The sequence below is a fragment of the Crassostrea angulata genome, chromosome 9 (genome assembly GCF_025612915.1).
Source record: "Crassostrea angulata isolate pt1a10 chromosome 9, ASM2561291v2, whole genome shotgun sequence".
Lineage (NCBI taxonomy): Eukaryota > Metazoa > Mollusca > Bivalvia > Ostreida > Ostreidae > Magallana > Magallana angulata.
The window spans coordinates 27,199,560-27,224,771 of NC_069119.1; the positions used below are offsets into that span (position 1 = coordinate 27,199,560).

The 25,212-nt window shown below is 34.2% G+C and overlaps 1 protein-coding gene across 1 annotated transcript in view; it reads left to right on the plus strand.

Annotated features, from left to right (window-relative positions):
* Positions 1 to 918: 918 nt before the first annotated feature.
* The window catches only part of LOC128162243 (uncharacterized), a 30,568-nt gene continuing 6,274 nt past the window's right edge, over positions 919 to 25,212 (plus strand). Inside the window, exon 1 of the mRNA XM_052825411.1 lies at positions 919 to 5,803. Within this exon, the coding sequence (XP_052681371.1) occupies positions 919 to 5,803 (4,885 nt within the window). The remainder of the gene's footprint in view (positions 5,804 to 25,212) is intronic.

Consider the following 25,212-nt stretch of genomic DNA (forward strand, 5'->3'; position numbering starts at 1 on the left):
AGAATATTGTTAAAAGATGTCCAGGATGTATATATGCATCTTAGGTTTTTGGCCATTTCTATGAGGTTTTCAAGAACTGTAGAATGTGAATTAACTGGAGTATTATGTTCACTGAAGCATTTTGCTGTTGCAAAGGTTTGTGAGGAAGCAAAGGAATGTTCAAATCAAGATTTTCAATTGCCAAGTCAGTCAGATGCTGAAGGAACTGGGAGATATTCAAAAGTATTTGATAGCTCAGAACAAGGTGGCATGATTTCGGACGAATCAGAGATGGTAGGGACAAATGAAGTAATTTTCATGAGGGAAGAAGTCCAACAACATGATTTTAATCCATTGTCTATACAGAAACAAAGGGAATTGTGCGAACAGTTTGGATTGTTATATTCTGTTCCTGAATGTGACCAAGACCCAGTGTCTGTAAAAGATATCGATAAACCGAGCCAATGCAAAGAAATTGAACAAGACGGAAATTGCTTTTTTAGAGCAATATCATTTAGTTTGTCAAATTCTGAAAATCATCACCAACATATTCGTGAAGCTGTTTGTCAACATATGCTAAAACATGAGGCTAAATTTCAGCAGTTGATGAGATCAGAGGGATCATTAAGGCAATACTTAATTTCCAGTAAAATGACACAAGAGGGTACTTGGGCCACAGAATTGGAGATTTCTGCTATGTCAGATATGTTGAGCGTCGATATTTATACATACTCTGATATGAAGTGGCTTCAGTTTAACAAAGATGGGCATTATCATGAATTGCTTGAACAAAAGGAAGCAATTTATTTGTACCACAAACAACAGAACCATTATGATGTTGTTTTAAATGTGTCTGCAAGGGTGTCTGAAAAGGAACCTGTCATTCAAGAACGGTTTTGTAGGAGAGAGTATTCATTGCGCAAAAGAAATCGAACACGAATGAAAACAAAACGAAGTACTTCAGAATCCAAAGTGGCAGACTCAAATGAAAGACACAAGAATGCATTTAGGAAAAAATACAAAGAATGTGACGAGTTTCGTTTCAAGTTGTTGGAACAAAGGAAAAATATGTACTCTGATGCAGAGTTTAAGAAGAATGTACTGTTGAACAGGAAAGAAAGATATCACAATAATGTTGTTTATCGGTCTAACCTAATTCAACAAGGTGTTCAGAAATATGCGCTGGATTTTGAACACAGAAAGGAAGTTCAAACAGCAAGTAGAGAGAGAAGTAAAGCTAAGTACTCAACAGACTTGACTCATAGAAAGGAACAGAAAGAGAAGAGTGTAAAAAAATATAAGATGGATGCTCAGCATAGAGAACAGTTAAAACAAAAGGGCAAAGAAAAGTACTGGAAAGATCAGGAGCATCAGGAAATGAAGAAGAGAAAAAGCAAGGAAAAGTATAAGACAGACTTCGAGCATCGGAGTAACGTGAAGAAAGCAAGCACTGAGAAATACAGGACAGACTTGGAACATCAGGAAAGGGTAAAGCAGAGAAACAAGGATAAATATGCGACAGACTTTGAACATAAGGCTGTTGTAAAAGGAAGGGTATTGAAAAAATACAAAGAAGATGAAACTTACAGGATGAAAAACAAAGCTGCTAATGTTCTTAGATATAGTACAAATGAAACATTTAAAACAGATGTGCAAAGAAAAGCTGCAAAAAGATATCAAACTGATATCGAAGTTCAGTCCAAAATGAAGAAATTTAGTAGAACTAAGTACCAGCTATCAGAGGAAGTAAGAGAGAAGAAAAAGGCAGAAGTTGCACAAAACAGGACGGTGAAGCAAATGAACTTAGAACAGGATGAAGTCATCAGATCGTTTAAGAGAAATGCTATAGAGGGTCCGAATTATGTTTGCACTTGCTGCCATAGACTTTTGTTTAAAAAACAAGTCCAAGCATGTGAATATCAAATGTATCAAAAAAGTGAATCGGCAAAGTGTATTTCTGAAATCTGTTTGTTAGAGAAGTATTTGCATGAATGTTCTGAATCTTGTCCAGAGGGATGTACCAAATCATCATTATGGATCTGTTACACATGTCACAGGAAAATATTGAGTGGCAAAGCACCAGCTGAAGCTGCAGTCAACGGTATGATTCTGGAAGATATTCCACTTGAATTGTCTGAATTAAACAGTTTAGAGCAGCATTTAATTGCAATTCACATACCATTCATGAAAATTATGGCTCTTCCTCATGGTCAGCAGAAAAACATACATGGGCCCGTGATTTGTGTGCCATCAGATATGACTAAGGCGGCCAGTTTACCAATGCATCAAGATGAAAACTTGCTGTTACGTGTGAAACTTAAAAGGAAATTGAATTACAAAGGCTACTTTGAATATCAGTTTGTTAATACACAGAATGTCATGTCAGCCTTATCATACCTGAAGGAAAACAATCATTGGTACAAAGATGTGAAAATTGAATCGAAAGAAGGTCTCGTGAGTGATGAAGTTATGCCAGATGATGTAGTGAATACTAAAGATAATGCAGAAACTGAAGAAGAAATGGTTGCATTTGACAGTTGTTTACAACCAATTGATGTTGCACAGGAAGTCTTGGACCATTATTTTGATGATGTGTACAACATTGCACCAGGCGAAGGTAAGAACCCAGTTCGAATGTTACAGGAACCTGGAAACGAAGCCAAGGCGTTCCCTTGTCATTTTCCAAGTGGTCGGTTTTCCTGGAATGAAGAAAGATCAGAAAAGTTAACACTGTCTAGGTATTTCAACAATAGGTTAATGAACGCAGATAACAGATTTGCAAAGGATAGCAATTACATTTTCTTTAGCCAGTACATGTCTGAATTGAATCAAGTGATTGAAAAAACACAAATTTCAGTAAGAAAGTCTCTATCAAAATTTACTAATGGGAAACCAGTGACTTTGGACATGTTGCAAGATCCAACTACTCTCTCTAGTTTGTTGAGGCATGATGATGCTATTAGATTTATGCAACCGATAAGAGGAACACCTGCTTATTGGGCAACTGCTCAAAAGGACTTATTTGCAATGCTGCGACAGTTAGGAATCCCAACTTGGTTTTGTTCGTTTTCTGCAGCAGAGTATAGATGGAATGATGCTGTAAAAGTCATATTACAACAACAGAACGATGACAGAAACCCATATCAAATGGACTGGTCAGAAAAGAATGACGTTTTAAGGTCAAATCCAGTTACAGTGGCTCGAATGTTCGAACATAGATTTCAAATATTTCACAAGGAAGTCGTACTTTCCCCAGCTCAACCTATAGGAAAAGTAGTAGATTTTTTTCAAAGAGTTGAGTTTCAGCAGAGGGGATCCCCGCACATGCATTGTCTGTACTGGGTTGAAAATGCACCGAATATTGATTCCGATGGTGAAGAAGCAGTATGTAACTTCATTGACAGATATGTGACATGTGCTGTACCAACTGAAAGCTATGACGCAGAATTGAGAAAAAGTGTCTTGGAAGTGCAACAACATAGTAAGAAACATTCAAAATCTTGTAAAAAGAAGGGTACAGAATGTAGATTTAATTTCCCACGGCCTCCATCTCAAAAGACTTTCATTACTAATGCACAAGAGGAAGAAACTTCGGATGATTGTAATGAAGATTTAGAAACAAGGCTTAACAATGCGTATGCGAAGGACATATTAGTTAGTGTGTGGGATAAACTACAGAATGAACAAGAAGAAATCCTAACAACAGAAAAGTTATTTGACGACCTGTCACTAACTCAGGAACTGTACGAGGAAGCGCATAACATGTTATCATCTAAAAGGTCAGTTATTCTTAAACGCTGCCCAAATGAAGTGTGGACCAATCAATATAACACATGTTTGTTAAAATCGTGGGATGCTAATATGGACATTCAGTTTGTATTGGATCCATTCAGTTGTATTGTTTACATTGTGTCCTACATTTCAAAGTCAGAAAGGGAAATGGGCATGTTACTTAAACAAACAAAATTGGAGGCTGAAGAAGGAAATTATGACGCAAGACAGACAATGAAGAAAATCGGGTCAGCTTACTTGCATCACAGAGAAGTTAGTGCCCAGGAAGCTGTGTACAGAGTGTGTAACTTGAAGATGAAGGAATCTTCTAGAAAAGTTGTTTTTGTGCCCGTAGGCGATAACCCAGTGCGCTTAAGTAAGCCTCTGTCTTTGTTGAAGAGAAAACGTTCAAAAGATGAAGAGATGATTGATGATGAAGAAAACGAGAACGAAGTCTGGATGACAAATATCATTGAACGTTACATGAACCGGCCGGATAAGCCAATTTTTCATGATATGTGCCTTGCAGATTTCTGCTCAGAGTTCAGAGTGCTGGCTAAATCTCAAGTTCCTAAAACTGAAAATCAAAATGTGTTTGAATTACAGAATGGGAAGGGTTACGTACAACGAAGAACTAGGACACAACATGCTGTTGTAAGATACCCAAGGTTCAACGTTGAAAAAATGTCAGAAAAATATTATCAATCTCTTCTGCAACTTTTTCTCCCTTATTGGACAGAGACACAGTTGAAGCCACCAGGATTTGATTTATATGAAGATTTTTATCAAAATGGACACGTGAAAATCTCTGGCAGGAAACGTAAAGAATCAGTGAAGTCAATTGTGGATTTGAATCATTTAAAGTATGCAAAAAATGAAGATGTAATTGACAATGCTCAGGAAGCATATGAAATAAATGGTGAACCAGAAGATGCATGGTCTCGCATATGTCCGGAAACAGAGGTTCTTAGAAGGGAAGGTATAGCACTCAGAAACGTCAACAAGGTTCCACAGGAAGATAGTGTGGATGTTATACCGGATATTGAGAATGACACACATAATGCAGATGTCATGTATCATGTTCAACAAAACATGAATTCAAGAGAAGACATGATACATATCCTTCAGAATTTGAATGAAACGCAGAGGGAAATATTTTACATGGTGCGTGAATGGTGTTTAGCAAAGATTACGGGAGAGAAATGTGAACCCTTGCATTTATTTGTAACTGGAGGTGCAGGGACTGGTAAAAGTCATCTGATTAAAGCTATTCATTATGAAGCATCGCGTTTGCTTTCAAGAATAATGTCTGATCCAGAGAGGATATCAGTGCTTCTTGCCGCATTCACAGGAACGGCAGCTTTCAACATAGGCGGAAATACACTTCATCACTTGTTTTCATTAACAAAGTATCTTCCATTGCCTTATGAACCACTTGGAGAACAAAGTCTCAGTGAATTGAGAGTGAAGATAGGGGATCTGCAGATTCTTATAATTGACGAAATATCAATGGTGTACAAAAAACTTCTGTACTATATACACGAACGATTAGTGCAGATAAAGAAATGTAGGGAACCATTTGGTGGTGTCTGTGTTATAGCTGTTGGAGATTTTTATCAGCTTCCTCCAGTTAAGCAGCGAAAAGATGAAAGGCTTTACAAAGTGAATATGGCATATCCTATGGATTATTGGCTTGATTTATTTAAGGTCATTGAGTTAAAGGAGATTATGAGGCAAAGAGAGGATTTGTCTTTTGCTGGGGTTCTGAATTCCCTTCGTGTAAGACAGAAAGATGAACCATTGACACAAGAGCAAAGAACTATGTTAGAAGAATGTATCAGAGAAGGACCAGAAGATGTTCTTCATGTGTTTTCTACCAATGAAGAGGTAAACACATTCAATCTTACAATGTTAAAGAAAACTTGTGAAGATTTATTAGAAATCAATGCTAAAGATTACAAGAAGGACAAAACATCTGGAAAATTGATGCTGAAAAACAAACCTGTGTCAAAATCAAGAACTGATGGGCTTCCAACACTACTGGCTCTAAAAAGTACTGAAAGTGCCATTTTTTGCTGATAATTTCTGATATTTACTGATATTGTACTGTTAGTGCTGAGAATCGCTGATATTTACTGATAATTTTACTGTTGTTACTGATAATTGCTGTTGGTTCTGATATTTACTGATATTTACTGATGCTTTTTCTGCGAGTTCTGATAATTACTGATATTTACTGAGATTTACTGTTGGTACTGAGAATTGCTGATAATTACTGAGAATAACAGCCAGGGGTTTTATAAGAGATTAAGCTTAATAACTGTAACACGCAAATTGTTCAGATATTATTTAAAATTACGGGTTCTTGTTTCAAGTTTTATTTTAGCTGATTAACACAATTCAGCACATTTAAACAAAATGCATGTAGAAATTATAGAACTGTTATATAATCCATCCCGGTGCGCCAATCCACTCGACACGTACTACGGTGTTACATTGTATATATAGAACAATTCATACTAAAAAAGAAATTATGAAGATTTTAACCACTTTATGTAATAGATAGATAGATTCTCAATTTTGAGCGATCAATTTTTTTTTATAGAACCGTGTTATATAATTATAAACTTAAGATGATTTTATCCTGGCCCTAATCACTAATTCTATTTCCAAAATAAAATCAAACACTTTTGTTTCACGGTGTATTTCCCGGCCATTTACATCTGTTTCTTCTAAGGCTGCAAGACATATACACAGGTGGTCAGTTTTCACACCTTGCCGCGGTCACCCTGTCGTGTGTATAGTCTGAGCGCTGTCTGTTAGTTCTGGGGTTTTTTTCTTGATCCCAGACATACAAAAGAATCTTTTCTGCGGCTGCAAGACATATACACAGGTGGCCAGTTTTCACACCTTGCCGTGGTCACCCTGTCGTGTGTATAGTCTGAGCGCTGTGTGTTCTGAGGTTTTTCTTGATCCCAGACATACAAAAGATTTAAATTTGTGCTTGCTTTTAAGCATGGAGATTAAGTATCTAAGCGTTCATATATTAAGGAAAATCAGTTAAATCGTGTGTCTTTTTTTTCAAATTTATAAAAAGCCGCTGGTCATATTACCGCATACTAGTGCATGAATAAAGTATTTGTATGAGAGAGAGAGAGAGAGAGAGAGAGAGAGAGAGAGAGAGAGAGAGAGAGAAGTTTAACTAAAATCAGATCGCTGTTGCTATCGGCGGTTGTGATGCTGTAATGGGACTTTATCGTGCTTATGCTTTTCTGCATTGACGCCTCAAAATACCTTTTAGTAGATTATCTTGGAGAGAGAGAGAGAGAGAGAGAGAGAGAGAGAGAGAGAGAGAGAGCGCATGATAAGCAGATAACACTTGTTCACTATATTGTTTAAGAAAAGTTTACACTCAAAATCTGTGTTTGAAATAGCGGTTGTGATGCTGTAATAGAACTTTATCGTGCTAATGCCGTTATGCCATTTTGACTCGAAAACTCAAATTTTAGGTCTAGATGATATATGTGAGAGAGATAGAGAGAGAGAGAGAGAGAGAGAGAGAGAGAGAGAGGTCAATTATCTTCGCCGATTGTTACCTATTTTGATTACAGCAAATGGAAAGAGAGAGAGAAAGAGAGAGAGAGAGGAATACTACATGTAGTAATAAATATTTTATATCCAACTTTATTTGAATCAATTAGACGCGCAGCAATTAAAATGATGAATATGAAAATCATTCTAATACGTTATTTATATTGTTGTCGATAAAAATAATACTTTTCACTTAAAATAAATATTCTCAAGATCATGGATACCTGTATATGGATATTACGTAATGTCATACACAATGTGGCAGACTGACAATTTACAAGGTTGAAACGCGACATTCAAACCTCTTGATCTGCTGAAAGTATGTATACTATACACAGATACTGCCTCGCTAATCTTTCTGTGAAGTAAAACTTCAAAGACATTTTGAAGTCCTGACAGGGTATCTTCTCTATTTTGAAAAAAAATTATCATGTTAAGAAATATGGTGTTTTTCATTGTTGAAAAAAAAATTGTCCACCGTATTTAGAAATTAAATTTTTTGTGGAGTCTGCCTTAAGTTTAGTTACCAAATTTTGACCGGCTGTCTAATATTAAGTCTAAAATGTGATCTGTGAGCTTCCGAAGTTCAAAAGAAGCTAAATATCAAGTAAATAAAAATAATATATGATTAAATAAATCGGTTAAATCTGAAATAATAATGACAATGTTTTGGGCCTTAGAATATTCTCAGTAATTATCAGCAATTCTCAGTACTAACAGTAAATCTCAGTAAATATCAGTAATTATCAGAACTCGCAGCAAAAGCATCAGTAAATATCAGTAAATATCAGAACCAACAGCAATTATCAGTAACAACAGTAAAATTATCAGTAAATATCAGCAATTCTCAGCACTAACAGTACAATATCAGTAAATATCAGAAATTATCAGTAAAAAATGGCACTTTCAGTACTTTTTAGAGCCAGTAGTGCAAGTACCCTGATCTTATCCATCAAAGCAAGAGTGATGCTCACGAGAAATTGTAATGTTGAAGATGGTCTCGTGAATGGAGTAATGGGGCATGTTTGTCAGTTTGTTTTTGAAGAAAACAGTAATGCAGTTGTTAGAGCTGTAGGCGTTGTTTTCGATAATAAGGAAGTTGGAAAGAAGTCGGGACAAAAAACAAAGGATGGGAATGTAGTGTTAATAGAAAGAGTACAAGATGAGATAAAAGACAAGCTTACTACAGTGGTACGTCACCAGTTCCCAATTCGGTTATCTTGGGCATGCACGGCTCATAAGGTGCAAGGGATGACAACAAACAATGTAGTGGTGAATTTAGATAAAGCATTTGCCCCAGGCCAAGGGTATGTCGCATTGTCAAGGGTTACTTCTAAGGCTGGTTTATATATTGATACAGAAGATCAAAATCGATTACGGAGAAATGTTTATGCTGATCCAGAGGTGAAAACAGCTTTGAATGACATGGAAAAAGTAACTTTTGGTGATATTTCCCGGACTCTAAATTCCTATGGAAAGAATATAGTTCTGCATAATATACAGAGCTTAGGTAACCATTTTGGAGATCTGCAAAACGATGCTAGGTTCATTCAGGCTGATATCATTTGCTTAACAGAAACATGGTTAAGATCAGGGGAAAACACAGAAACGTTTGCTCTTCAAGGGTTTCAGTTTCATCATCTCCCTAGAAAAGAAGCATACGAGGAAAATACCTTATTAAATCAGAGTTTACGCATGTCAAAAGGTGGAGGTGTTGCTCTGTATTTGAAAGATAGTGAAAATTCTTATGATATTCTTTCACCGTCTCACATGAATATTGAAGGGATAGCTGTGAAATTATTAAAGGAAAATATGTTATTGTTAACTGTGTATCGGCCATGCACAGCAAAGATGGCAACATTCCTGCAGAATTTTCACAGAATTCTGGACTTCTTAAAAGCAAGAAATCAAAGCAGTATCATTGTGGGGGACTTTAACGAGGATGCCAAAACTAACGGTCCAATTCAAAGGTTTTTAAGAGATCAAAACTTCAGACAGCTTGTATCTTTTAACACCACTGAAGGAGGGACAATTTTGGATCATGTCTATGTATCCAGTTCTGTACAAATTGCCGGTCTTCATCGATTACCAACATATTATAGTTATCATGATGCTGTACTTCTCAAACTGATAGGTAATTAACCATGACGCCTCGTTTTTCAAGCAAACCAGATTATTGAACATACAGTTTAGTTGGTAGTTTTTATGCACCCGCTATGACGGACGATTACTGCCCTACATGAGGCAGAATAACGCAGTTTAAGGAAAATATGTCAGAAAATACATATCCTCTACTCTTTCATTAATCTTGGAAGTTATTTATGACCATCTGCAGATAGAAGAGTATTTTTTAAATTTGAATATTTTCCTTATTAAAATGAAATGGCAAATAATATTGTGGGCCATGAAAGTAGCAATTATTTTTTATCAGATTGAAACATCAAAATGTCAAAAATCAGTTTAGACGATTGTCTACAATGAAACAAAGAAAACACAAACAGATTATGAATAACCTATATATGCCCATATAAATGAAATATTTAAGATATGTGACCTTAATGAATATACCGTAAAGGTCCAAGCAACGTTTCACAAAACCGTTGTAAATTGTACGCAGTCTTATGCAATAGAACGTATATAGTCTTGGATAAACTTATCCTGTGATGAAGATCCACTAGATAATCAATTGATTTATGACCATTAATCAATTGACCATTATGATTTTATATGTGCTGTAGTTTGTATATACTGTTAGACCAGTAGTGTAGTCCTTTATAATATACAGTACTTGGCCTATAAATTTGTGTCTTTTTATATCATTATGTACATTTTGAAAAGATATTGTGAGCTTACTATGTTGACTATTTTGTAGTCCTAAATATGAGGTTTTTTTTACCATATTGTCCCTGCAGCAAAGATCAATGCTATTATCATCGATTGCGTTTGAAATGTTTGACCATACTGTAGATTTGGGTAAGATTCAAAGATTTAGCTATATTGACCATTGCGTATTTCTTATACAGTGTAATATGTTTAACATTTATAAACATTCATTACACGCTGTTGATATCCAGTAAGGTAATCTCTTTGAACTTTGTGTAGTATTCTAAACATACATAATGTTCTGCGACTGTTCATGATGTAAAGATGTGTAGGTACTTTGACGATTATGTGGTCCTTTATACAGAATGAAATTGAGTTTTCCAATGCTGTAAATATTCTACATTTTAGAAACTCGTATAGTGATATATAGTTTACCAATAAATATATTTTGAATTTGTGAGCATACTGTATATTCTGAAAATATAGCCCAAAATACATGTATAACATTTTAATTGATTACTAAACTGTACATTCGGGTTAAATCCAGTAAATGAGTAATTTTAACATCGTGTACTCCTGTGTAATATACAATATTTTTTTTTAATTTCGACTGTACAGTACATGCTGTAAAGATGCCGAGAGTAAGGTATTTTGATCAATATGTTCTGATACAATATATTGTTTAACATTTATGAGACGCTGTAACAATCTTATGTTTGAGAAAGGTGAAGTTTTATAGGTGAATTAAAAGTATTAAAATTTGATATATATGCTAAAGAAATTTATAAATGTAGCTCTTTTGACTACTGACCAGTCCTAAGTAATTTTGTGACAAAACACTATTATCCTGTAGTAAATCAACCACATCTTTATAGATATAATTATGTTTACTTCCTCTTCAAAATGATTTTAGTTGTATGATAGCTCTCGATATAATTCTCTTGCTAAATTGTTCAAGATCCTCTTAAGTTGGTCAGTTAATGGTTGCGTTGTCTAATTCTGAACCCGATAATTAAAATTCCGTTTGCAGAAATTAACGAATATGAGGTTTGAATTGTAATAACATATCAGAAAGGTATCCTTCTAGTTTTACTAAAAGAAGAAATTTGGATTTTTTTGGACGTGTGGTAAAATGTTTATGCCAGATAAGTTTACATTATAAAAACATTTTCTGATTTTATAATAGTGTATGCTAGAAATCTGAAAGATTTTTTCCCAATTATATCATAGTATACAAGTTCAGGCGAAACATAAAAAAAAGTTTGCTGTTTAATCTAAAATCAAAATCATATTTAAGTATTATAGACCTAAAATTAGGACAAATAAACTGCATGAAAAATACTTGAGAGGAACAGCTGTGTAAATCATTTAATGACGTAGAGTTTTATCTCTTATCTTGTCCCTTTGTTGATGTAATTACATTAATGTTGATTATCTATTTAGTTCTTATTAAAAAAAATTATTTTACAAAATACTGTAACAGTCGGAAAAATATACACCCTGCTCAAAATCCTACTTCCACCTCCCCGCGGTGAGCAGGGGGCAACGGACATTGTCCGGCGAACGGAAGAGGTTTAAAAAATTACCTAACAGTAATATTTTTAAAAAAGAATTAACGACAGAGGGAAGGGGTTCGAACGCATAAATGATTACCTTTATTCAATTTGTAGTACTTTTACATTTGATAAATGTATCAGATATAAGGTTACAGGTATCATTGTTCATTAGGGACCATGTCCGTTTCTTTCGTGGATAACTCTTGCCCACGAATTAAAATCCCAACGTACGTATATACAAGCATTTGTTTAATAATTATCAAAATTATATCGAACTTGCTAGCAACAAAATAACGTTCCCACGATTCCAAAAAAATTGTCTATCCTCGTACATTGATTCCCCCCCCCCCCCCCCACGAATAATAATTATTCCGTAGTGTTTTTACATCTACCAAGTATGATTCACTCTATTTATTACAAAAAGTTATAGTTTATTCATAGCTCAATATTTACACTTGCAAATGTTTCCCGTATATAACACTGCGCAATCCGCTTTTATTCATGCATGTCATCACTATGGGTCAAAATAAGGTCAAAATAGCGCATGAATAATCTAGGTCACTACTTTTTCTATGTGCTCAAACTAACCAACTTGTGCTGAAACACAACTATTAGATATCGTAATGAAAACATAATTCAGGCTTAAAAAATTACCGTATATGTATTTCGTTATACGAAGTTTTATTTATCAATTTTCTTATACAAAATAAAACATTGATTGCGGGGGATACATTATTCATGTAAACAAAATCCTTTTAAAGCTGCTTGGTCCGATTTTACATCAAATTTTATACTCGCTTTTAAACGATGGCTATGCCTAGTATATGTATAAAAATAGACATTACAGTAGTTTTACCCGTCAATTATGCCAAATTTCAATGAAGAAAAATACGTACAAAATTTGCTAACAAAACAAAACGACATTAAAAGGTGCCGCGTTATTTCGCCTCATGTTAAATTTCACCCCTGACTACGAGACGGGTATGGTTGTATTACGAATTTGACATCGCTTTAAATAAAGGTCGAAATAATCAGACAAATTACAAATAAACATGTGTACGTTTTGTTAGCCAATATTTCTAAAGTCTGCTTTCTTTACAATCGATGCATAGCATGTGGGTCGAATAGCCCCAATCATTCGGGGGACGAAATTATGCAGTTTCCTTTTCTAAACATTCCCGTGATGCATTTTGGTTTGTTTTTTCGTTTGCCCAAAGAGAAATTATTTTTATTTACTTTGAATATTTCTAACTTTGAAAGGAGACTGATTCTGCTGGTGTAAATAGGGGAAACTTTATAACTTTTTAAGATAAATGATTTGTATGAAAAAAATGTTGATACTGTAATTACAAAAAAATCGGACCAAGCAGCTTTAATACCTATCAATAAGCCGCTAAATATAGGGAAAGATAAAGATTTATACCCTATCTATATATAAATACACCTGGTGTATTTATACATAGATAGGGTATATATCTTTCTCTTCCCCTAAATTTAGCGGCTTATTGATAGAAATTCAGAGGCATGTAATGTTAGATAGGCATGTAAACAGAATACTGTTTATGGATAGACATTGTAAATGTAACGGGGCGTTCTTAGAATTACAATCGCAATTTGTGAAAGGAGTTGATTCAGTTAAAATTCATTTTTTATATTATTACAAGCTTCCATCAGAATCGCAAACGCAATATCACAGACCTTTCGTGTTTAGTCCATTCACGGATCACGGTCAAATTTCACTCCTTGAGCTTCTCTGTCCGTTTTGTCCCGATAAAAGAACTCAGAAGTTAGAAGAGATTTCCTTTACAATGTCGGAGGAAAAGCATAACATCTTGAATCTGCTTCTGCGATAGAATTTCCTCTAAATTGTTTAAGTAGACTCTGACTCAACCCAACTTAACTCTGACTGACCCAATCCCTTTTTTTCAAATTTCCAATTGCGCTGCGACAGAAGTGGTACTATTCCGTCAATTGCAAGCTGCAATCGTTTTCTTGTTTTCAATTGTTTAAGTAAATTTTCCTTTCTGTTTGATTTTATTAAAATAAAAAAGTGTTTTTTGTACAGAGTAGTGTCATATTTATTTATCATGATAATCAAATACTTGCAACATTGCTTCACTAATTTAATTACGTCATTATAATCAAAGAAACACTAAAAAGAAAGTTTAGAGTATTGTAATTGTCATAATTTGCAGCAAATGTTAATATAAGAAATAAGGTATTATATTTGGATATATAAAAATTGGGATATAAATACGGGTTGGTACTTGATCAAATCGTTCTTGTAGCCCTTCGGGCTTTATAGGATTTGATCACGTGACCAACCCGTATTTATATCCCGGTATGCATGATACCTTTATTGTTATATAGAAACAGATGCAATTGAAATGATTATCGATTGGTCGAAGCCTAAAACGACCAAAAAGAAGTTTCATTTATCTAACATACTGATTTACAGTTAACAGTAAATAAATTAATTTCATTTGTTATTTACAATTAATTTATTAATTTGATAGAAGAAAAACGTAGTATATCAATAGAATACTTTCTTTAATGATTCATGCAGGTTACGAAGGTAACGATCGTTGCAGGAAAAAAAAATACATAATCCGCGAACACGGTGTTTATGCAATGTCGTCCCCTCCATATCCTGCAGGAATCATAAAGTAAAGCATTGAATTGCTCATATAATCTCAATTTAAAAATGGAGGCATAAGACACGAGATCTTGGTTTCATTCCAAATCTATTCAAGAAAGATACCATTAGACGCAAACTTGCAAGCGCAACTTGGATAATTTATTATAAGGTCCGTCTAAGCTCATTTTAACACGATTTAACGAAGTTTAAAAAAGGAAATGAAAGTCCATCTCATCAATTCCAGAAAGATGCCATCGGATACAGAATTGTAAGTGCTTATAACATATATGCTATTTTTAAATCTAACTTACGTCAATTTTATACGATTTGAATGAGATTAGAATATCATCGAATTAATTCAGGAAAGATATTATTAGACGCAGAATTGAAAGAACAATTGAGATATCATATTTTAAACTCTGTCTTAACTCATTAAACCACGATTTGTTAAGTTTTAACATTTTTAAAAATATTAAATTCCATCTAATCAATTCCAGGAAGAGGTCATCAGACACAGAATTGCAAGCGCAACTTACAACCTGTGTACTGTGTAAATTTCCATTCCCTGTAAAGACAATACGCACCGTTTGATCTTGGGAATTTCTTCCAAATTGTTTCATCCTCTGCATACTAGTATTTGACAGACAATAAGAATGGTGCCCGGGGTCCGAGGTACATGTATTCGAAATTTCATTAGGATTGAGTGAAGGGCTCGGAAGTTAGAATTGTTTACAATACGTGTCAACGCCAGTTGAAACTCAAATGCCAAAAAATTCACAACTCTGATAAAAATGAACGAATTAGTCAGGTTAATAGCACAATAATCTAGAATGGTACTAGGTTCAAAGTAAAGATCAAGATTAGACGGTTTTGTGAATCGGGAAGGGGGGGGGGTGGTTACTTCTTTATTAAACGTAAAATATCAAATAATAAATATTACATATTACACAAATACTAAATGAAATACATATGTTAGAACAATGTATAAGCGTTGTAACAAAGATCGTTTTAATTCAGCATGGATATATGCCTGAGGATCTCAATACACATATACGGGGGAAATCGCTATTATATAAGTTTTTTCAAAAAATTATAACGAAAAAGAACAGAATCCATTTTTTAACAATAAAAACCTATATCTGAGCACATAAGAAGAGGAAAAAAATTCCGGCACTCGGGGCTTGAACCCGGGTCGCCTGGGCACATGTCCACGACTCTAACGACCGAGCTACTCGGACTCTCGCTTCAGGACTTTGATGCCTAATATCTCGAGAACGCGTTGATCGATTTTTTAAAAAATTGCATATTCTTAATCAGTGTCAGAGTCACTATCACCTGTAAAAAAATTTAAGAAAAATATTATAAAATAAAAAAGTCGAAAAATTCAATTTTTTAAATTTCCTTCCGGTGACGACCGGAAGTGACGGCGGACATTTTTTAGACTATAGTGCACCAGAAAAACGCTACATCTATCATCGCTGAAAGTTTCAGACATATATCTTCAGTCGTTTTTGAGAAACGTCGCAGACAAATTTGACTTTAAAAAAATCGTTTAATGACGATAATTTGCGACCGGAACTGAAATTTTGAAAACTGTCACGGCGGTACAAACTTCAGATGACGAGGCATCATCCCTGAAAATTTGACTGAAATCGGGCGAGCCATCTCCGAGAAATCGCCTGCACAAAATCGGTAAGAAGAAAAAAAAAGAATAAGAATAATAAGAAAAGTGAAAAAGAAACAATAGAATAATAGAAGGGTCTTCCGCTGAAGACGGAAGACCCTAATAATAATAAGAAAAGTGAAAAAGAAACCGAAGAATAATAGAAGGGTCTTCCGCTGAAGACGGAAGACCCTAATAATAATAAGAAATCGTACGAAAACTATAAGGTCTTCCGTTGGAAACGGAAGACCTTAATAACTAGATTCGATCTCGTTGCGAGCAACTTATCAATTCAAAGATAAAATCGTAGATCTAAGCGAAAAAAAGGGGAAAAAAAATTGCGGTACTCGAGGCTTGAAGCCGGGTCGCCTGGGCCATGTCCACGACTATATCGACTGAGCTACTCGGACTCTCGCTTTAGGAATTTGACGCCTAATTTCTCGAGAATGCCTGAATCGATTATAAAACAAATTACATATTCTAAATCAGTAAGAGGGTCACTATCGGGTGTAAAAATTTGAGAAAAAAAATATTCAAAAATAAAAAAGTTGAAAAATTCAATTTTTCAAATTTCCTTCCGGTGACGACCGGAAGTGACGGCTGACATTCTCTTGACCGAGGTGCACCAGAAAAACGATAGATCTATCATCTCTGAAAGTTTCAGCCCTATATCTTTACTCGTTTTTTAGAAACCTGAGAGACAAAATTGACTTTAAAAAATCGTTAAACGGCGATAACCTGCGACCGGAAGTAAATTTTAAAAAAATGTCACGGGGGTACAAACTTCAGATGGCGAGGCATCATCAGTGAAAATTTGAAGGAAATCGAATCAGCCATTTCCGAGAAATCGCCTGCACAAAATGTGTAAGGAAAAAAATAATAATAATAACTAGATTCGATCTCGTTGCGAGCAACGAGTGGGTCTTCCGTCCAATTTTTGAATAGATAAGATTAAACTTATCAATTCAAAGATAAAATCGTTGATCTAAGCGAAAAAAATAAAAAAAAAAATTTGCGGCAGTCGAGGCTTGAACCCGGGTCGCCTGGGCCATGTCCACGACTATAACGACTGAGCTACTCGGACTCCGCTTCAGGACTTTGACGCTTAATTTCTCGAGAACGCCTTGATCGATTTTGAAACAAATTACATATTCTGAATCAGTAAAAGGGTCACTATCATCTTATTGGAAAAAATATATAAAAATAAAAAGTTGAAAATTTTCATTTTTTAATTTTGCTTCCGGTGACGACCGGAAGTGAGGGCGAACATTCTCTATACCGAGGTGCACCAGGAAATCGATAGATCTATCATCTCTGAAATTCTCAGCTCTCTATCTTTGCTCGTTTTTGAAAAACCTGAGCGACAAAATTGACTTTTTAAAATCGTAAACGGACGATAACTTCCGACCGGAAGTGAATTTTGAAAATCTGTTTCAGCGGTATAAATTTCAGATAACGAGGCTTCAGTCCTGAAAATTTGAGAGAAATCGATCGTCCCATCTCTGAGAAATCGCCTGCACAAAATTTGTAAGACAAAAAAAGAATAATAACTAGAGCAAAGCTCGTTGCAAAGCAACGAGTGGGTCTTCCTTTAATGTCCGAAGTAAAGCTGGAAGTTCCTGTTAGAGGCAGAGCTCTTAAACCAATAACAAGAGTAGCTAAAATAAAAAGATGAAAAAAATCGAATTATTCCTGGTACGACTTAACAAAATCCGAATGATTTTAGGTACGACTAAACGAAAACCTTTCCGATTTCAAGAACGACTTAACAAAAAAATTAGAATGTGTTCAAGTACGACTTAACAATTATTTTTGGTACGAGTTAACTTTACTTTGAACATTACGCTATTTTTTAAACCAAGGACGCGGAATCAAAATTTCCGGAAAAATCAATTTTTAAACCCCGATATCTCTGTAATGCATCGTCCGATTTTAAAATGGCTTTCAGTGTTAGATTCAGCTTGATAAGCTCTACAAAACACATATTCATTTTTGATTTGATCAGAAAAATCATTTTTTCGAAAAATTTGTTTCACTTCCGGTTTCGACCGGAAGTGACGGATTTTTATTTCCAGCCTTATTACAGAGGTAAATCGACCAAATCATAACCATTGAAAATTTCAAGTCTTTATCTTAAAGCGTTTTTGAGAAACGCCGCGGACAAAATGACTTTTTGAAAATTTTAAAAATGACGTCACGTAAAAACAGAAGTGACGTTGTGTAGAAAACTTTAACATCTTTGAGGGCTTATAGTTTCACATTGTCTCTAAAAATTTCATCAAAATCGGTTGGAAACTTTTTGAGTTATAAAGCCAAGAAGGAGTCAGAAAAAAAAAGAAAAAGTATAATAATAACTAGAGCAAAGCTCGTTGCAAAGCAACGAGTGGGTCTTCCGTTAATGTCGAAAGTAAAGGTGGAAGTTCTTGTAAGAAGCAGAGCTCTTAAACCAACAACAATAGTAACTAAAATAAAAAGATGAAAAAAAATCGAATTATTCCTGGTACGACTTAACAAAATCCGAATTATTTCAAGTACGACTTAACAAAAATCTTTCCAATTTCAAGAACGACTTAACAAAAAAATCCGAATGTGTTACAGTACGACTGAACAATTATTTTTCGTACGAATTAATTTTACTTTGATTATAACGCTATTTTTTAAACCAAGGACGCGGAATCAAAATTTCCGGAAAAATCAATTTTTAAACCCCAATATCTCTGTAATGCATCGTCTGATTTTAAAACGGCTTTCAGTGTTAGACTCAGCTTAATAAGCTCTACAAAACACATATTCATTTTTGATTTGATCAGGAAATTCATTTTTTTGAAAAATTTGTTTTACCTCCGGTTTCGACCGGAAGTGACAGATTTTTATATCGAGCCTTATTACAGAGGTAAATCGACCAAATCATAGCCATTGAAAATTTCAAGCCTCTATCTTAAAGTGTTTTTGAGAAACGCCGCGGACAAAATGACTTTTTGAAATTTTAAAAAATGACGTTACGTCAAAACGGAAGTGACGTTGTAAGTAAAACTTTAACATCTTTGAGGGATAATAGTTACACATTATCTCTGAAAATTTCATTAAAATCGGTTGGAAACTTTTTGAGTTATAAAGCCGAGAAGGAGTCAGAAAAAAAAAGAAAAAGTATAATAATAACTAGAGCAAAGCTCGTTGCAAAGCAACGAGTGGGTCTTCCGTTAATGTCGGAAGTAAAGCTGGAAGTTCCTGTAAGAAGCAGAGCTCTTAAACCAATAACAAGAGTAACTAAAATGAAAAGATAAAAAAATCGAATTATTCCTGGTACGACTTAACAAAATACGAATGATTTTAAGTACGACTTAACAAACACCTTTCCGATTTCAAGAACAACTTAACAAAAAAAATCCGAATTGTTCAAGTACGACTTAACAATTATTTTTGGTACGAGTTAATATTACTTTGAACATTACGCTATTTTTTAAACCAAGGACGCGGAATCAAAATTTCCGGAAAAATCAATTTTTAAACCCCGATATCTCTGTAATGCATCGTCCGATTTTAAAACAGCTTTCAGTGTTTGATTCAGCTAATTAAGCTCTACAAAACACATATTCATTTTTCATTTGATCAGAAAATTCATTTTTTCGAAAAATTTGTTTCACTTCCGGTTTCGACCGGAAGTGACAGATTTTCATTTCCAGCCTTATTACAGAGGTAAATCGACCAAATCATCACCATTGAAATTTTCAAGCCTCTTTCTTAAAGCGTTTTTGAGAAAAGTCCGGGACAAAATGACTTTTTGAAATTTTTAAAAATGACGTCACGTCAAAACGGAGGGGACGTTCTTTATAAAACTTTAACATTTTTGAGGGACGCCAACTTGCAAGCATCTCTGAAAATTTCATCAAAATCGGTTAAAAACTTTTTGAGTTATGAAGCAAAAAAGGAGTCAGAAGAAAAGAAAAAGAATAATAATAATAACTAGAGCAAAGCTCGTTGCAAAGCAACGAGTGGGTCTTCCGTTAATGTCGGAAGTAAAGCTGGAAGTTCCTGTAAGAAGCAGAGCTCTTAAACCAATAACAAGAGTAACTAAAATGAAAAGATAAAAAAATCGAATTATTCCTGGTACGACTTAACAAAATACGAATGATTTTAAGTACGACTTAACAAACACCTTTCCGATTTCAAGAACAACTTAACAAAAAAAATCCGAATTGTTCAAGTACGACTTAACAATTATTTTTGGTACGAGTTAATATTACTTTGAACATTACGCTATTTTTTAAACCAAGGACGCGGAATCAAAATTTCCGGAAAAATCAATTTTTAAACCCCGATATCTCTGTAATGCATCGTCCGATTTTAAAACAGCTTTCAGTGTTTGATTCAGCTAATTAAGCTCTACAAAACACATATTCATTTTTCATTTGATCAGAAAATTCATTTTTTCGAAAAATTTGTTTCACTTCCGGTTTCGACCGGAAGTGACAGATTTTCATTTCCAGCCTTATTACAGAGGTAAATCGACCAAATCATCACCATTGAAATTTTCAAGCCTCTTTCTTAAAGCGTTTTTGAGAAAAGTCCGGGACAAAATGACTTTTTGAAATTTTTAAAAATGACGTCACGTCAAAACGGAGGGGACGTTCTTTATAAAACTTTAACATTTTTGAGGGACGCCAACTTGCAAGCATCTCTGAAAATTTCATCAAAATCGGTTAAAAACTTTTTGAGTTATGAAGCAAAAAAGGAGTCAGAAGAAAAGAAAAAGAATAATAATAATAATAATAAAAAGAAACAATAGAATAACAAGAGGGTCTTCCGTTGGAAACGGAAGACCCTAATAATAAAAAGAAACAATAGAATAACAAGAGGGTCTTCCGTTGGAAACGGAAGACCCTAATAAAAAGAAACCGAAGAATAACAAGAGGGTCTTCCGTTGAAAACGGAAGACCCTAATAAAAAGAAACCGAAGAATAACAAGAGGGTCTTCCGTTGAAAACGGAAGACCCTAATAATAACTAGAGCAAAGCTCGTTGCAAAGCAACGAGTGGGTCTTCCGTTAATGTCAAGAGTAAAGCTTGATGTTCCTGCAAGAAGCAGAGTGTTTAAATCAATAACGAGCAACTTAAAGAAATGGTAAAAATAAATACGAATGAAACTATGTACGAATTAACAAAATCCTTAACGATTCTAAGAACGACTTAACAAAAAAATAATTCCGAAGGTGTCAAAGTACTTAACAAACTTCGAATTATTTTTGGTACGAGTTTGAACTTCACGCTATTTTTAAAACCAAAAACGCAGAATCAAAATTTCTGAAAAATCAATTTTTAAACCCCGATATCTGTTATGCATCGTCCGATTTAAAAACGGATTTAAGTTTTGTACTCATCATGCAAATTACCGTAGGTTACATATGTTTAATTTTTAATATTGAAAAACAATGAAAAACTAAAACAAGAGGCAAATTGGCCACATCGCTCACCTGAGGAACAATAGGTATGATAAAATCAACTTAATGGAGTCACAATGCAAACTACCTGGACAATGTACATTAATACATGTAGATCCTGTATAAATAAAATCCATTTTCCCCCCTAAATATTATTATGTTTATAATCATTAGTTCCTTTTCTAAAAGGATGATTTTATATTGATTTTATAGTCATATCGCATGTTGAGTATTGCAGTTCTCAAAAAAAGATCCTTAACAATAGTTTATACATGGGATATAAACCTACATCAAACTCTGAACCTTCTTGTGAGGCCAAAGAACTGTCCTTGGGCCAAAGTCTTAACAATTATAAATAATCATCTGGCTGATTAGTTTCTGAGAAGAAGATTTTTAAATATTTACTCTATATATTCCAATGTTAAACTTTGACCACCCCCCCCCCACCCATTGTGGCCCAAACCTATCCCCGGGGTCATGATTTTCACAACTTTGTATCTACACTACCTGAGGATGCTTCCACATAAGTTTCAGCTTTCCTGGCTTATTAGTTTCTGAGAAAAAGATTTTTAAAGATTTTCTCTATATATTCCTATGTAAAAATCAATTCCCCCATTGTGACCCAACCATACCACCTAGGACTATGATTTTAACAAACTTGAATCTACACTACCTGAGGATGCTTCCACTTTAATTTGTGCTTTATTGGCCTAATAGTTTTTGAGAAGAAGATTTTCAAAGATTTTCTCTATATATTCCTATGTAAAACTTGATCCCCCTCTTATGGCCCCTCCCTACCCCCGGGAACATGATTTGAACAAACTTGAATCTACACTACCTGAGGATGCCTCCACACAAGTTAAAGCTTTTCAGGCCGAATAGTTTTTGAGAAGAAGATTTCTGAAAAATACCATCAAATTTTCAATAATTCTCAATTATCTCCCCTTTAAAGAGGGCGTGGCCCTTCATTTGAACAAACTTGAATCCCCTTCACCTAGTGGTGGTGCTTAGTGCCAAATTTGGTTGAAATCTGCCCAGTGGTTCTTGAAAAGAAGATGAAAATATGAAAAGTTTACAACAACGACAAATTGTGATCAGAAAAGCTCACTTGAGCCTTTGGCTCAGGTGAGCTAAAAACAAAATAAAAGAAACATAATTGCATACTTTTATTGAAAAAGAAATTTTCACAGCTAACAATTGTAAATTACTTTAAACAGCCATAATTTTGTTTGTTATAATTTCTTATCAAACACAAACCACAACAAGGCATGATGCTTTCTTAAAGTTCCATTACAGTAACTGTTCATGAATTATCCGATTTAATTTTTACTGGTAAATAGTCTGTAGAACACATTAAGGAATATGCATGTGAGTAGAGATGACAGGTTAACCTCAAGAGCTGAAAAGAATCAACAGGTAAAAACCATGTGGCCACCAATAGCTGAAATTAAAAAAATCAATAAGCTGTGTTAATACATGTACCGGTACTAATAATTAATAGCTGTGTTTACATTAACATATGCATAGTATTTCTGAAAAAAAATACACTGACCATGAAATGTAATTAGTATGACATATCCTGATACGTGACATTAGATGGCACAGGACAGTTTTTTTGATACGTTTCATTGTCGCCTCGGGACGTGTGTCTTCGGAACCCTGTAACTAGAATTTCCTCAGTTCCCATTCAGCACAAATACCTTTAATTCACTTTTTATAAGGCCAAACACCAATTTCAGAAGAAAATTACTAGTCAAAACCTGTAAAATTTTCTACATACTGGTTTTTATGAGATTTTGACCCTTCTATATTTTGCTAATTTTTCATGATTTTTCAGCTTTTTAGACCTCCCCCAGCCAATTCCCTGCAAAGGGTTGACCTTCCGTACCATGTGCATGTTGCACCATCACATGTCAAAAACTTACCGGTGTATAGTTTATAATGCCCCATCCACCAACTTTTCGTGTTATTTACCCTCCCGTCTGTAACTTGCATGTTCACTGTCTAAAGTCAACACAACAGTCATATTAGCCGCAGGTTTCACATTTTATTTCTGAATCTCATGTACCTAACATATGGGGCCTACATATTGAATATCAATTTCAACAAGAGACATCCCTCTAAGTAATGATAATCATTAAAAATCATTTCATGAATTTTAGCAACACTCATAAGCCTTTAAGTACAGCAACTCTCAATTTTACAAAAATATTGACGGGTACTTTATCCGAAACTGTCCCTTGCTACCTTTAACTTACACTAACATTCTCTAAAAAGTCATCTTGTCTTAAACTTACAAAGCTTATGCTATTCTGAGAAAAAGTATACCTCATTTTGCCAATTCCATTAAGGATTAAGAAAAATATGGCAATTTAAGTGAACCCAGCATTTCCACTTTCCTCTATTTAACACAGATTCATAGGGCTCTCCATAAATAAAGCATCTTTACATCATCTTATAGAGGTCAACTATTTTTAACCTCCCTAAATAAGAAACCTTATTCAAAACTACATACATATACATGGTATTATCATGACAAAAGCATCACATCACTTAGAAATACCCTTACATGTATACCCTCCCCCTATTTTTTAATTTTCCTAAGAAGCATTAGTTTGAACACTTTAACCTTAATATTATGAAACTTGTGGCAATTCCCTTAAGTCATTTCTCACACATATTTAAAAACAACCATCACTGATATTGAAAATTGATAATTTCTTGGTAAATGGATGTAATGTAACATTTTTTTTCACAAAAAGACATGCCGCCATACATGCGATTTCTTGTTTTCATGAAACAGTAAGCTTATAATCATATTTAGTGAATATCTTATTTATTCTTGTTTCTAGTCTCCTTTTAACCTTGCTAAAATAGTAAGACCTACCAGTGTGATGTCTGCTCTTACCGGTAATTAAAATGAAATTCAAACACAACCGGGTACCTGGGGACGGATGAGAATTCCATGATAAATGTTCAAATTTTACATGTTTTCCTACATTTTTGATGCATATATACAACAAAAGGGTAAACATTTGTTGTTTCTTGATCATTTCGAGAGTAATTATCATAGCAGATGTTATTTCAAGGTCAAATGTACATTTACATATCCAACATGTAATGGTAATGGAGACAATTGGAAAGAGGGGGGCCATGGCTTTTTGAATTCTGTAAATATATCTAAAATATCACTTTTGGATAGGAAGGAGCAAAAACTTGAGTTTTTTGACATATTGTATACTTTGATAACTGCATTTGTCTACATGTGAATTTTATTTGAAAGAAAAATATGCTGTCTTAAAAAAATTAAGTTATATAAGTCAGGTTGCTTAATGTTATTTCATGAAATCAGACAGCAAAATTGCTGCAAATTTATAATTTAAATAATTCAATTGATTAAAACTCTTTTACTGTGCAGTATTAATTCTTATCTTGGTAATTAACTTAAGCCTATTAATTGTCATAAGAATAGGAAATACCTACTTTCTAAGCCAATTTACTCTAGTGGTGGTCATTCTACACATTTAAAAGGCATTTACTTCCCTTGTATATTATAGCTAATAAATCATGTAATGACATATACAATGTATAACCAACAAAATCATCCATTTTCCCAAAATATACTACTTTTGGTAAAAATCCACTCAAAATTACAGTTAAATGAGAAATCTGAAAATACCATGTAGTCTTGAAACTTACACTAACATTCTCTGAAAAGTCATCTTGTCTTAAACTTACAAAGCTTATGCTATTC